Raw genomic sequence first — 13888 nt, 5'->3', positions numbered from 1 at the left:
GGGGTGGCTTGCCCCCAAGGCAAGTGGGGCGCCCCCCCCCCCCACCCTAGGGTTTCCAACCCTAGGCACAGGGGGGAGGCCCATGGGGGGGCGCCCAGCCCACTAGGGGCTGGTTCCCTTCCCACTTCAGCCCACAGGGCCCTCCGGGATAGGTGGCCCCACCTGGTGGACCCCCGGGACCCTTCCGGTGGTCCCGGTACAATACCGGTAACCCCCGAAACTTTCCCGGTGGCCGAAACTTGACTTCCTATATATAATTCTTCACCTCCGGACCATTCCGGAACTCCTCGTGACGTCCGGGATCTCATCCGGGACTCCGAACAACTTTCGGGTTTCCGCATACACATATCTCTACAACCCTAGCTTCACCGAACCTTAAGTGTGTAGACCCTACGGGTTCGGGAGACATGCAGACATGACCGAGACGCCTCTCCGGTCAATAACCAACAGCGGGATCTGGATACCCATGTTAGCTCCCACATGTTCCACGATGATCTTATCGGATGAACCACGATGTCGAGGATTCAATCAATCCCGTATGCAATTCCCTTTGTCAATCGGTATGTTACTTGCCCGAGATTCGATCGTCGGTATCCCAATACCTTGTTCAATCTCGTTACCGGCAAGTCTCTTTACTCGTACCGCAATGCATGATCCCGTGACTAACGCCTTAGTCACATAGAGCTCATTATGATGATGCATTACCGAGTGGGCCCAGAGATACCTCTCCGTCACACGGAGTGACAAATCCCAGTCTCGATCCGTGCCAACCCAACAGACACTTTCGGAGATACCCGTAGTGCACCTTTATAGTCACCCAGTTACGTTGTGACGTTTGGCACACCCAAAGCACTCCTACGGTATCCGGGAGTTGCACGATCTCATGGTCTAAGGAAAAGATACTTGACATTGGAAAAGCTCTAGCAAACGAAACTACACGATTTTTTATGCTATGCTTAGGATTGGGTCTTGTCCATCACATCATTCTCCTAATGATGTGATCCCGTTATCAATGACATCCAATGTCCATAGTCAGGAAACCATGACTATCTGTTGATCAACGAGCTAGTCAACTAGAGGCTTACTAGGGACACGTTGTGGTCTATGTATTCACACATGTATTACGATTTCCGGACAATACAATTATAGCATGAACAATATACAATTACCATGAACAAAGAAATATAATAATAACCATTTATTATTGCCTCTAGGGCATATTTCCAACAGATTCCTATGGCCAACCTTCCCGATGCGCGCAACCTGTTCGACGGAACGGCCAACCCGACACCGGCCCAAGATGACCCCAACTTCAACTCTTTCATGGAGAACGTCATCTACGAGGGTCATGGCCAAGCCTTCCACCCCGAGGGCCAAGGCCAAGGCTTCGCTCCTGACGAGACCCAAAGCCAAGACGACCACGACCAAGATGAATAGATTGGCGGCATTGGCCACGGAAACCATGAGGAAGAGGTCGATGGGCACGGCAACTCATGGCATGATGACCTCTATTGCGAAGAAAAAAAGAGGGTATATACATTGAGGATGAGCCATTGTTTATTGACAAGCTCACCCAAAGGGTTAGTGCCCAAAAGATGAAGCAAAGCATTCACACGGGATCATACACTAAAGATGGGGACATGTGGATTTTCGAGAGTTGGAAGGAAATAGGGAAAGATCCCAAGACCGGGGCGGAGCAAAAAAGGTGTCGTTTTTGGAGGGAGAGTTCATGCGACCTTTCATGAATGTCGGAAGTTTTCGCCCTACAAGTTTGCAAGCACCCGTGTCATCAACTCAGTCCAAAAGAGATGGGGGTTTATCCAACAAGAATGCAACAAGTTTTGTGCCACGCTTGAGAGCGTCGAAGCCCGTCCCGTGAGTGGCCTAGGTGTGGGTGACTTGGTATGAAGTTTCTCCCTTCATTCCTATGCCATGTTCATGTTTGTTACCTTCTGTGTCCTTCACTGTTACATTGTGACCTTCTCTTTGATTGTGTAGGCATTCCATACATTGGAAGCCTTCAAGGCCCGACATGCGAACAAGTCATTCACCCTCACCCATTGTTGGACGCTCAATAAAGATTGCCCCAAGTTTAAAGATCAATATGCCGCTGTAAAGAAGAATTGAGGGTTGGCGATCGTGATTGGGGATGGAGATTGGGTGAAGAGGCCGAGAGGCGAGACCAACTCAAAGTGACGAGAAGCATGATGTGGCATATTTTGTCTTGCAAGAAACTTTGCAGGGCATGATGACCCAAAAGGAAGCAATGGACGAGAGGAAGCGCCAAGAAAATGAGAGCACATGAAGGCCTACATGGAGAGCTCCAAACGAAGAAGCTCGAGATGGAGGAGGCCATCAAGAGGATGAAGCTCGAGATCAAGGAGGCCGTCCAAACCAAGAAACTCGAGATCGAGGCCACCAATGCAAAGACGAAGAAAAGGAGGTGGCACTAGCTTTCATGACCGTGAACTTGAGCAAGATGTCCCCAAAAAGAAGAAGTTTATTCGAGAAGATGCAAAAGGAGATGATCGATGAAGGCGAGTGAGCCGGCTTGTGCGCCGGCATGAACTATGGAGGCCACGAGACATGAACTATGGTCGGTTTTTTTAGGCAGGCATGTGCACCGCCCATTGGCTTTGTTGCCGGCGTGGAACTACGGGGTTGTTCAATTTGTAGGCTGGCATGTGTGCCGGCCATTGACGCTCAGGCCGGCATGAACTATGGTTGCTGGCATGAACACTAAGGTCGTGGCGCTAAATTTCAGTTTTCATCTTTTTTTGCAAAAGCTATAGGTGGGTCCGCTTGTTGGGCGCACGACAAGCCTAAATATAGAAACGGCGGGCGCACGGCAAGCGTGAATGTAAAAACTGCGGGCCGCAGTCTTTTTACCCGACTCAAACGGACATAATTCAGTTGAAAGTTTTTCTTTTAAATGCCCTGGCGAGTGCCGACCCGCTGGTGGGCAGACGGTACTCCCTTGTTCGATGTATCTCTGACAGGTGGGCCCAGCATTCAGCTCTTGGCGTCAGCTGGTGGCTCTGGAGGAAGAAAAATTAGTATAAAATCTGGTTCGGCCTTGGCTAATCCGCGCAATAATTATCGCGAGGGGAGGGAGCCCGAACGACCAAAGCAAAGCAAACCGAGAAGAGAAGAGAAGAGAAATCGGCCGGTCTTCCCTCGCTGGACTAACTAGAGAGCAGAGAGAGCATCAGAGCAGGCAAACCACAGCGCAGAGCCAAGGCAGCAGGCTCATCGCCGCCGGTGGTTCGCTTCCTGCCGCTCCACCAAGCCCCGAATCAAAGCCGGAGCTGCGCCTCCCTCCCTCCCTGCTATTGGTGTTGGTTTATCGCGCGGCTGGCCGGGGGCGCTGCCGTGTGCTGCGGAGAGGAGGACCGGAGGGGGCGAAGCATGGACCGATCCGCCGCGGCGGAGCTGGAGAGGGCGGAGAGGGTGGTGAGGCGGTGGAACTCCACGGCGTCCGCGCCCGCGGGCGGCGGGGGCGGGGGCGGGGAGGACCAGATGCTGTTCGACGGCGGCGGGGACCGGGCGGAGGCCGAGCGCTTCCTCCAGGCGGTGGACGACCTCCGCCGCCTCGCGCCGCCGTCCCCCGGCAGCCCGCGCCGCACCTCCTCGACGGGGGGCTCCGGCGCCGTCCAGGTCGCCATGGCGCGGCTCGAGGACGAGTTCCGCCACGTGCTGGCGTCGCGCGCCGTCGACCTCGAGATCGAGGTGCTGGCCGACCTCAGCTCCCTCTCCATGTGCAGCGACCGCTCCAGCTTCTCCGACGTCGGCGACGCGCCGCCGCCGGTGGACGACGACTCCGTCGAGTCCTCCGTCGGCCGCCGCAGCAGCTACCGCTCCATGCGCAGCATCCGCGAGATCGACCTCCTCCCGCCCGAAGCCGTCACCGACCTTAACGCCATCGCCTCCCGCATGGCCGCCGCCGGCTACGACCGCGAGTGCGTCCAGGTCTACGCCTCCGTCCGCAAGCCGGCCGTCGACTCCGCCCTGCGCCGCCTCGGCGTCGAGAAGCTCACCATCGGCGACGTCCAGCGGCTCGAGTGGGACGCCCTCGAGGTCAAGATCCGCCGCTGGATCCGCGCAGCTCGCGCCGCCATCCGCGGCGTTTTCGCCAGCGAGCGCCGCCTTTGCTTCCTCATCTTCCACGACCTCCCCCTCTCCAACCCCACCATCGCCACCCCCGCTCCCACCACCACGCTCGCCGCCCCCTTCGTCGAAACTGTCAGGGGCGCCGCGCTGCAGCTCTTTGGCTTTGCCGAGGCCATCAGCATAGGCCGCCGCTCACCGGAGAAGCTCTTCAAGATCATTGATCTGCACGATGCACTGGCCGATCTGCTGCCTGATGTCTCCGATATCTTCGCCGCCTCCAAGGCCGGGGAATCCATATATGTGCAGACTACCGAGATCAGGGCGCGTCTGGCTGATGCTGTCCGTGGGATACTCTCTGAGTTCGAGAACGCCGTTCTCTGTGATCCCTCCAAGACTCCAGTACCCGGCGGCACCATCCATCCCCTCACTCGCTATGTGATGAATTACATTGTCCTCATTTCCGACTACAAGACGACACTTTCTGAGCTGATCGTGTCACGGCCATCAGCTAGCTCGCGTGTTCGTGCCGAGGGCAATGAGCTCAGACCGCCATTTCCTGATCTGGACCTTCCTGATCCTGACAGCCAGCTACCCCTTTCTGCTCATCTCATCTGGACTATTGTGGTTCTTGAACACAACCTTGAAGGCAAGGCATCACTCTACAAGGACCCGGCACTCTCTCACTTGTTCCTAATGAACAATGTGCACTATATTGTGCACAAGGTAAAGGACTCGCCTGAGCTCCGGGGACTCGTTGGCGATGTGTACCTAAAGCGGCTTACAGGTAAGTTCCGGTTGGCAGCCACAGCTTATCAGCGCAGTGCATGGCTTAAGATCCTGAATTGTCTAAGAGACGAGGGTCTCCATGTCAGCGGTGGCTTTTCATCAGGAATATCCAAATCAGCACTTCGGGAGCGTTTCAAGTCTTTCAATGCTGCGTTCGAGGAGGCACATAGGGTCCAGTCTGGGTGGTATGTGCCTGACACACAGCTGAAAGAAGAGCTTAGGATCTCAATAGCAGAGAAGCTGCTCCCAGCATATCGATCCTTCCTTGGTCGATTCCGGCATCATATTGAGAATGGGAGGCATCCAGAGTTGTACATCAAATACACAGTTGAGGACCTTGAGATATCCGTGACGGATTTCTTCGAGGGGTCTCCACCTCCGCCGCATAATAGGAGGAGATCCCATGGATGAGAGATTGCTTGAAGCTTGCAGTAGCTGTATCACTTGGTTGGGTGTTGTTGCCGAGCATTCTTTAATTCTTCGGTGAAGCCAGTGCAGGCAGTCGGGTATGTATTTTGTTTCACTCTCCTGAGACTTAAGGGTGTAGTTGGTGATGATATCTTCTACTAGAGGTAATCTGAAACAGAATCAAGGATCATATTGACGTTGTCAAAAGTCTTGGTGTTTCTTCCTCAGTTGGTGATCTTGTTCATTTGTTAAAGTATTGTTGTAATTTTGTGTAGCAGCATGTTCATATAGGAATGTTCTTTTAGTAATGTCGCATAGTTGTAAGTTGTAATTTCCTGGTCTTCATTTGACCTTTAGCTGGGTGTCTTGCCTTCTTGGTTGAATCAAATATAAATATGAAGATTGCACTTGGTAGATTAGATATAAAATCAGCTGTGCTACTTGTGTTGCAATTTTATATTATGTAGGATCAAGTTCTTGCCTTAAGTTTCAGTTTTGAGGTTTCCACCTCAGGCCCCTTTTCAAGTGAAATGCCAACATCTAATACTCCCCTGTCTTGAATTCTTGATAAATAAACCCTATGCTCTAGCAGATGGCAGCGAATTGATCAATGTATCATCTTGTTGCACTCGGCAGTCGCAGTACAGACTAGAGTATCAGAATTTTGATTTGGGCTGGTATTTAGTTACATAGTACTCCCTCCGTCCCATAATATAAGAGTGTTTTTTACACTTGTAAAAAAACGCTCTTATATTATGTATTATGGGATGGAGGGAGTAGAAAAGAAGGCCCTGTTATCCAGTGGTGCAACCATAATATGCTCATCATGCCTTTGTCCCTATTTCGTGCTTGATAAATTGCTTACTGTCTGGATCTACTGGTGTGCTAACAATTTCAGAAACGATCATAGAAAGCAAATAGAAGTAGAAGGTAACAGAAAGGAGGCCAGAATATTAATAGTAATATTCAGATTCTGCTATTTCTATTGAACCTTTCTATCATAAGATTTAACACACAATTCATCGTTCCTGGCTGGTACCTGCTATCACAAATTATGTAGTACTCCCTCCGTAAAGAAATATAAACATGCGAATATAAACATGCTCTTATATTTCTTTATGGAGGGAGTAGAATACAAGAGCTCTGAAAGGAAAAGGAAAAAAATATATTTTCCAGAACATAAACATGCGAATATTGGTAAGAATCAAGTTAGGTCGCTCTTAGGGTGCATAACGAGAATACAGTTGAGCGAGAAGCAATGAGAGACATTTGTTGGCAAGCATACAGCTCACAGCTTAAATACTCCGCATTATCACATCCCTGACCCAACATTGCCGAATGCAGAGGCCGGCGCAACGGACGCTGATTGCATCATCATCATCATCATAAGCAGCCAGGCCAATCATTCCCGCCCCTGTTGTGTCGTTAGAACAAATCCAGCACATGCTAACCGCATAACCGATGCCGCATCACGTAACAGCAAGGGACCCTAACAAACAACCAACCCAATCGGCAGTTCCGGCAGGGGAGAGCCGAATTATTCTCATTCTCGAGAGGAAAAGCAGAATTATTCTCAAGCGGAAAAGCTGTATTGTGGTACGTTTTCATATGCTCCTCGGAACACATTGGCAGCATGATGATGTGATGGTTTGGTCCCTCCCATCCAATCTATCTTGCCATCTCGCCCCAGGTCCCAGGAGCTGGGATGGTTTTTGTTGAGCAAGCAAAGCTGGGATGATGCCATTTGAAAGCTCGGACCGACCCGGGGCGGGAGGCGAATGGCATTTGGTTTCGTGCGGTGCCAGGGGCGACGGGTGCTGGAGAGAAGTCAGCGGGGGCCCGTGAGGCGTGCCAAGATTCCAGCGTCCAATGGTGCCGTCAGTGCGCGCGCTCGTGCGGCTTGTGAGCCCGGGAAAGCGAGGGCGTCTCACAGGGAAGGCAGGCGGCCCCGATCCGTCGTCCGTGGATCCCCCCTGCTTTTTCCAACCGCAAAACAGGTGGTGCCTGCCGTGATCGATGCCGACGGCCGTCCCTCACTCCCTCCGCCATGTGGATGTGGAGGCGCACGCGCACTCGTCGTTGAGGATGTCGCGAGTCTGGACGCCGAAAGCAGGACCGGGATGTCTGCTCAACGATCGTGCATGTTCGCTTCATCGTTTGGTCTAAATAAATTCCTTACACGGCGGCCGGGTATATTCTCCGATGACGAATACAAGTCTCAGCCTACTGGTGCTGCGCTTTGCGCTTGTTCCCTTTTTGGCTCTTAGAGCATCTGTAGCAGATTTGGTATACTGCCGTCCTGTAAATGTCATTTACAGTATTCCGTAAACAAAATTTACGGGACGGCAGGCGGATTGGCAGAATAGATTCCGTAAACTCTGCTGGATTTTCGTACTTGATTTGAAACATCTAATTCGCGCCCAAAATATCACACTGGTTCCACAAGCATAGTTCATCACATACAAGCAAATTAAAATACTAGATAGATAGTTCCGCACATAGCACACCGCTTGATAGATAGTTTAAACTTAAACTACTAGTTGGATCACCGGAGTTCTACTCGTCTTCATCCTCGCCATCATAGCAGCCGGAGCCGGACTTGCCCGTGCTGAGGTGGTGCTCCATTAGGGAATTGCAGAGCACTTGCGCGAGCGCCGGCACCCGCGCCGCTGCGGCTTCGTCCCCGGCGGTGGCCGCCGCCATCACCTCGAACCAAGCGCGCTCGGCCGCTCGGCGATGCTGCACGAAAATGCGGTGCGGGCGGTAGAAGTTCGCCCACGCGCATGCTGCGGCGTTGCGGGACCACGCGCCGCGGCGGCGCGTCTGCTCCTTGCGCCATTCCGGCACCGGAGAGTGGAGGGAGAGCTCCCGTCCTCCTCGTCGTGACCGCGCTTGCGAGGCGGACCGCCGTCGGGCCCCCCTCGGCCACCGCGACCGGTACCCGCCGTTGACATCTTCGACAAGTTCGGGTGGGTAAACGCGCCGGAAATTGAGACTGAAGTTCGCGAGATTTCTTGTCGGAGGAGAGGAAACGCGGCGGAGGCGAATGGGGGAAAAGCCAGATGCGAACCCTAAACGACCCGGAGCCAGCATATATACCAGAATAGCGGGCAATTTACGGGCCTCCCGTAAATATTTTACGGGTACTTTGACCATGATTTTAACTAATAAAATATAAGTTATACACAACAAAAATAACATCATCGGAACTATGTTCAAATACAAATCAAACGACATAATTTTTGGTGACATGAGTATTTTCTTAGTTAAATCTATGGTCAAATTTAACATAAAATACAAAGAGTACCAATAAACCAGGACGGAGGTAGTAGGTTCACAAACTTCAACAGCAGGTAGAGGTTTTGCAGCTGGGCGTAAAACATCTGAAAATTGCGAGGTTTCAGTCTTTCAACGACTATACTAATCTTGTGATGCTGAAACCAAAAGGGAAATTTCAGCACATTTGTAGCAACAAATAATTGCACTCACAGTACTGCCAACATTCGTGTTCACATAAACTAGAAGCAATACGAGATCTACCAAAGAAAAGTATCATACACCATACATCCCCCATAACACCACACATGAACTGTTCCTATCATATATGACCATCCTTACAGTGATGCATGCACTGTATGAAAAAACCAATGGAGGAGAAGGATTTAACAAGGAAGAAACCCCTCCAAGGACGTATCCCAACGACTAGAATTAGCACGGCCGGTCCCTCTGCTAAATACCAAAATTGTTCTAGCATATCCACTTCAAAGGATCTGATGAGGTGGCCTCATCAGATGCGTTACTCCCTTTTGTTTTCTTCGTCGTCTTCGTCAAAAGATGTCACACTATCTGTGTTCTTCTTCGCTTTGGCGTCTGTTGACGAAGCTACGCTCCACCCGTTGTTGGAAACAATGGGCCTTGGCCTTATTAATGACAGGCTGTCCTCTCGATCAAACTTTTCACTTGCGTCATTGGTAAATCTGAAATGAGAAGCTCAAGAGCTTAAGAGGACATATCCGTTTCTATCCACAAAGATCAACATTGCACTTTGGTTAGCTCAAAATTCTTACATGATGCAGCAAGTGTTTACATGAGAAAAAAAGACAAGTTGTAACGTAATTTTGTTGTACAATGTATAGCAGGTCTTGAGAAATTTTAAATTAATGTCGTGACAACATTTTGTGAGGTTGCACGTTTGCATTTGTGAAAATGGCAGTAGCAGGCAACACTTCCCAACAATAAATGGTAGCATGACTGAAGAGACAGCTTAATGGCATGCTCCCAAATTTCCTGATATTCGTAGAACAGATGATTGGTACTGCAATTCTACTGCTAGGAAATCGCAGTGAGATAGGAAGGCCAATGTATTAGCCAGGTTGAAGTCGCCAAAAGAGTAGGATAATACCTCATTGAGCTCTGAGAAGGTGCCCACAGGTAGGAAATGACGCAAAGAAGTGAGAATGATAGGGCATGCCAGAAAGCAGGAATTATCCATGCATACTGCCACCGCTCATTGAACACATCTGTCGATTTGAAGTAAATCTGCAAAGAGTTACAATTCTACTATCAATGAACAAAAAGTAGACGCATAACCAAGTGAGATGTAGTACATTGCATCTGAACAAAAAAACAGCCAGATTCTTAAAAATAGAAAGGTACGGATATGATTTGAAAGAATACTCCCTCCTTAAAGGGTGAAGACAATGACTAAACAATATTTTGGTAATCCAGAATCCAAATATAGTTTTTAATACATCACTATACCTCGTAGCCAATCCAGCCGATAGATACCAGAACAGTAATAGCCAATGCAATAGTGAATTTCCTATAAATGTCAAGTTTGGCCATCAACCTTCTTGCCTATAAAGAACACAACAAAAAAGATCATGAATGGTCAGTGCATTCTCTTAAATTAAACCGGGTACAGAAAAAAAAGGACAATGCACCATAACAGATACTGCAAACGAGAATAGCGAGAAGAAAAGAGGTTCTGCTCACCTGAAGTTGGCTAAGGGTCTTGGCTAGAGAAATAAATATCCAAACAATGAATGAAGCATCCAAGATAGCCACTGGATAGACCAAAAATAGCCGAGCTTTTCCAGACAGATCATTCACAGTACCTAGATTTTCCACTAGCTCAAGAATTTCTGTAGCTACAAAGAATGTTCCTCCAAGCATGACCACTTTCGATGTCAGACCACCCAAAGTAGGCCTGACAACTCCATACCCCATCGAGACAATGAGAATAATAAGACGAGCCACTGTTCTTTTAATAGTCCCGAATGTTACAGCCCAAAATGTGATGGCCTTTGCCCGAACTCCAGTCTCATTGAACTCAGCATATTCAAAATACCATAATGCCATCTCAAGCATACCCAATGTAATAACAAGTGTAATACAGTTCTGAAGTGGAAGAACCTCTCGCCAGAACTTCATGTATTGATAAAACCAATAGATACCAAGTATCACGAAAGCAAATGACATCAGCCCAAAAAAGTTCTTAAGAGGTGCCATCCGACCTGGAAGGTAGCCAGTAGGATTTTTCCATATGGTTTTCCCGTCGATTTCCAGTCCAGCAAGTGCCGGGTCACAGTGTATAAAGTACATATTGTACATCCCAGTTTTCTTTACTGGAATGGTCCTTGAAGGCAGCGTTGCAATCAGATCACTTCCATCAAAAGAAGCAACAAACAACTGTGGCCAGCCAGGATTCACCTGCGATGGGCGGTAGATGACGGAGCCTTCAGCACAAGCTCCCAGCTTTGCAAGATCTGATGTACAACAAATTGCTTTTTGACCTCCATATGCTGATCCACCAATCATTTCACGATCTTCTATTTCAAAGACAATTATCTGAACCTTAGATGAACTAGTTTCTTTCACAGAATCATTAGTCTCCTCTGGCCTCCTAAAAGTAATCTTGTCAAACCTGAAAAGTGGAGGAAATATGAAATTCGAGCCTACAGGAAGGAAGGATGGCAGCAAGCTAAGCACCTAATTATAGTGAACCGAGCTAATGCAATTTGAGTCGCTCAATTAAAGTAGCAACCAATAAATAATGAGTGCAAAATGCGCGTGCACATGTCTACTAAAAACATGCTAGTATGCATTTCCATAACAAATTTAAATTGAAGGAACAGGGTGTCATTTCCTTTGCTTTTTACTCCCTCTGTCCCACAATGTAAGACGTTTTTGAGCTTGCAAAAACGTCTTACATTTTGGGACGGAGGGAGTAGTTCAGTGGACGCATGTATATTTTTACAAGTATGCTCGCGCAAACACAACTTGGAGAAAATTTAAAGTTTGATTGACCTTGCCCCTCTAAAAGTAGTGCTTCCCATGACTTGAACTTGGAGTACTATACTAGTAATAACTTCATATAAGTAGGTGTGCCAGCTACAAGCCTACACTAACTCATGCCATAAATTGCAAACTAATCAAGCATAGGAGTAATTAACTCGACAATGCACATGTAGCTAGAATTACTCAGCGGGAATGGTGCCCCTCTCAGCATAATTTCCGTGAAGATCCAATTGCGCCCTCTCAGGAGCACCTACTCACTTTGACCCATCTACTACCACCAAAAACCATCCAAATGCCCGACAGAACCCCCGGGACGACGGGATCCAAGATCTCATCTGCAGAACGAGGCTCCACTACACCGCGGCCGTCTGTAAAGACGATGCAAGCAAGCCACTGGGAACCAAAAACCGCGAGACAAAGTACCGTATGAAGGCGGCGGCGGCGGCCTCGTCGTCCTCCTCCTCGGCGGTGGCATTGGCGGGGGAGACGGGGGCGTAGAGGCCCTCGCTCCCGGCGTGGAGGATGAAGGCATTGCCCTTGTTGAGGAAGCTGAGGCCGCTGTACTCGTGCACCGAGGCCTCGCCGGTGCGGAGGAGCGCCGCGACGGCGACGGCGAGGAAGAGGAGGAGGGCGCGTGCGGCCGCCGTGTCGGCGGCCATGAGGCGGGCGTAGGGGAGGACACGCGAGGCTGGATCTGGCCTGCGTGAAGCTGATGAGTGAAGTGGGTCGGCGGAGTTGGGGGAAATGGCAAAACCGCAAAGGCCAATCGGAGCCGCTGTCGCCTGGGGTAAGAAGAAATGGGGGAGAAAGGCTGTGTCGGCGACTGCACTGGACCAGCTAAAATGGTTATTCTTTTTTTGATGGTTATAAAAATTGGTGTTGGTCAATGGCAGGCTGAGACTAAAGGAAACTAAAAGAGTTCTTAACTCGGTTCTTAATTAGGTCCATCGCTCCAGGAAGAAACCACCGGTTGCTCTTCGTAGAAAAAAAAGTTTTATTTACTCCCTCCATCTCAGTTTACAAGGCTTGCACGTGTATCTAGGTCGTCAATTTAACTTATATAAAATAAATTGTTTAAAAAAATATATTATTAGAAAATAGAATATCTAAAGTTTCTAATGATATATTTTTTTGAAATGTATGCCTCTTATTAAGTTTGTCAAATTAACGACCTAGGTACACGTGCAAGACTTGTAAACTGAGATGGAGGGAGTAACTTGGCTTCACCAAAAACTCGGATTGCCGAAAATTGCAACATTTAGCATAATTGTGCAATTAAAAAACACGGTTGTAGAAAAAACGTTGCCGCAACTATCTTTTTTTAGAATGATTTGCTGCATTTTATTAAAATGACCTCGATACACTCTTAGGCCGCCACCGTAATAACACACTCCGGCGATGTCTGGAACTAAGTTTTACAAAGTTTATTTATGTAGGCTTCACCGGCCAAATTATGCATGACTTTATTTGCCGTTTGTCACAACATTTGACCCTAAACTCCTCGAATGAAAAGGGAGTAACTCCTTCTCCTCTTCGACAATCGGCCCATTGGTTGAGGGATCCTTCGTCTTGTCGTCGATCTTGTGGATGTCTAGGAATCAACTCCAGGGTCAGCTTCCCGACACCAAACTCCCATGCCAACTGAATAGCCCATCTCCATGCCAAATTTCAACCAACTTTGGATTAATAATGGAGGGGGAAATGGCACGATTATCGTGGGTGCAGCTTCCTCACACCAAACTCCCATGCCAACTGAATAACCCATCTCCATGCCAAATTTCGACCTACTTTGGATTAATAATGGAGGGGGAATGGCACGATTATCGTGGGTGCAGCTTCATGACATCAAACTCTCATGCCAACTGAATAGCCCACTTGCATGCCAAATTTTCGACCAACTTTGGATTAATAATGGAGGGGAAAATGGCATGATTATCGTGGGTGCAGCTTCATGACACCAAACTCTCATGCCAACTGAATAGCCCACCTGCATGCCAAATTTCGACCAACTTTGGATTAATAATGGAGGGGGAAATGGCACGATTGTCGTGGGTGTAAGTCTAACAATAGTGTATAGGGGTACGAATTAGACGACAGAGCCTAGCTATGACGCAGTTGTTACACTCGGATTTACGAGTTCAGACCCCTCACGGTGGAGGTAACAACCCTACGTCTCGGTGCTCTGGAGCTGTTTAGATTGAGTGTATGGTTTACAGAGGATGCGAACCCTTGGCGCGGAGCAGGGGAGGCTTATATAGAGTGCGCCCTTGCCGCATGAATGATG

At 49.0% G+C, this 13888-nt stretch overlaps 2 protein-coding genes across 2 annotated transcripts; one reads left to right on the top strand and one right to left on the bottom strand.

Moving 5' to 3' along the window:
- Positions 1-3073: 3073 nt before the first annotated feature.
- On the top strand, positions 3074-5732 carry LOC109774123 (exocyst complex component EXO70B1). The gene has a single exon (XM_020332839.3). The coding sequence runs from the start codon at positions 3409-3411 to the stop codon at positions 5305-5307; it is 1899 nt and encodes a 632-aa protein (XP_020188428.1). The 5' UTR covers positions 3074-3408; the 3' UTR covers positions 5308-5732.
- Positions 5733-8766: 3034 nt separating this feature from the next.
- On the bottom strand, positions 8767-12390 carry LOC109774122 (uncharacterized). The gene is made up of 5 exons (XM_020332837.4): positions 12028-12390; positions 10300-11230; positions 10066-10161; positions 9707-9843; positions 8767-9281 (listed from the first exon to the last, which is right to left on the bottom strand). Exons 1-5 carry the CDS (start codon positions 12261-12263, stop codon positions 9101-9103), a joined length of 1581 nt encoding a protein of 526 aa, XP_020188426.1. The 5' UTR covers positions 12264-12390; the 3' UTR covers positions 8767-9100.
- Between the last annotated feature and the right edge of the window lie 1498 nt (positions 12391-13888).

Source organism: Aegilops tauschii, chromosome 5 (genome assembly GCF_002575655.3).
Source record: "Aegilops tauschii subsp. strangulata cultivar AL8/78 chromosome 5, Aet v6.0, whole genome shotgun sequence".
In the NCBI taxonomy this organism is placed as follows: Eukaryota; Viridiplantae; Streptophyta; class Magnoliopsida; order Poales; family Poaceae; genus Aegilops; species Aegilops tauschii.
The sequence above is the reverse complement of the archived record's forward strand: the minus strand, read 5'-3'. Positions and strand labels throughout refer to the sequence as shown.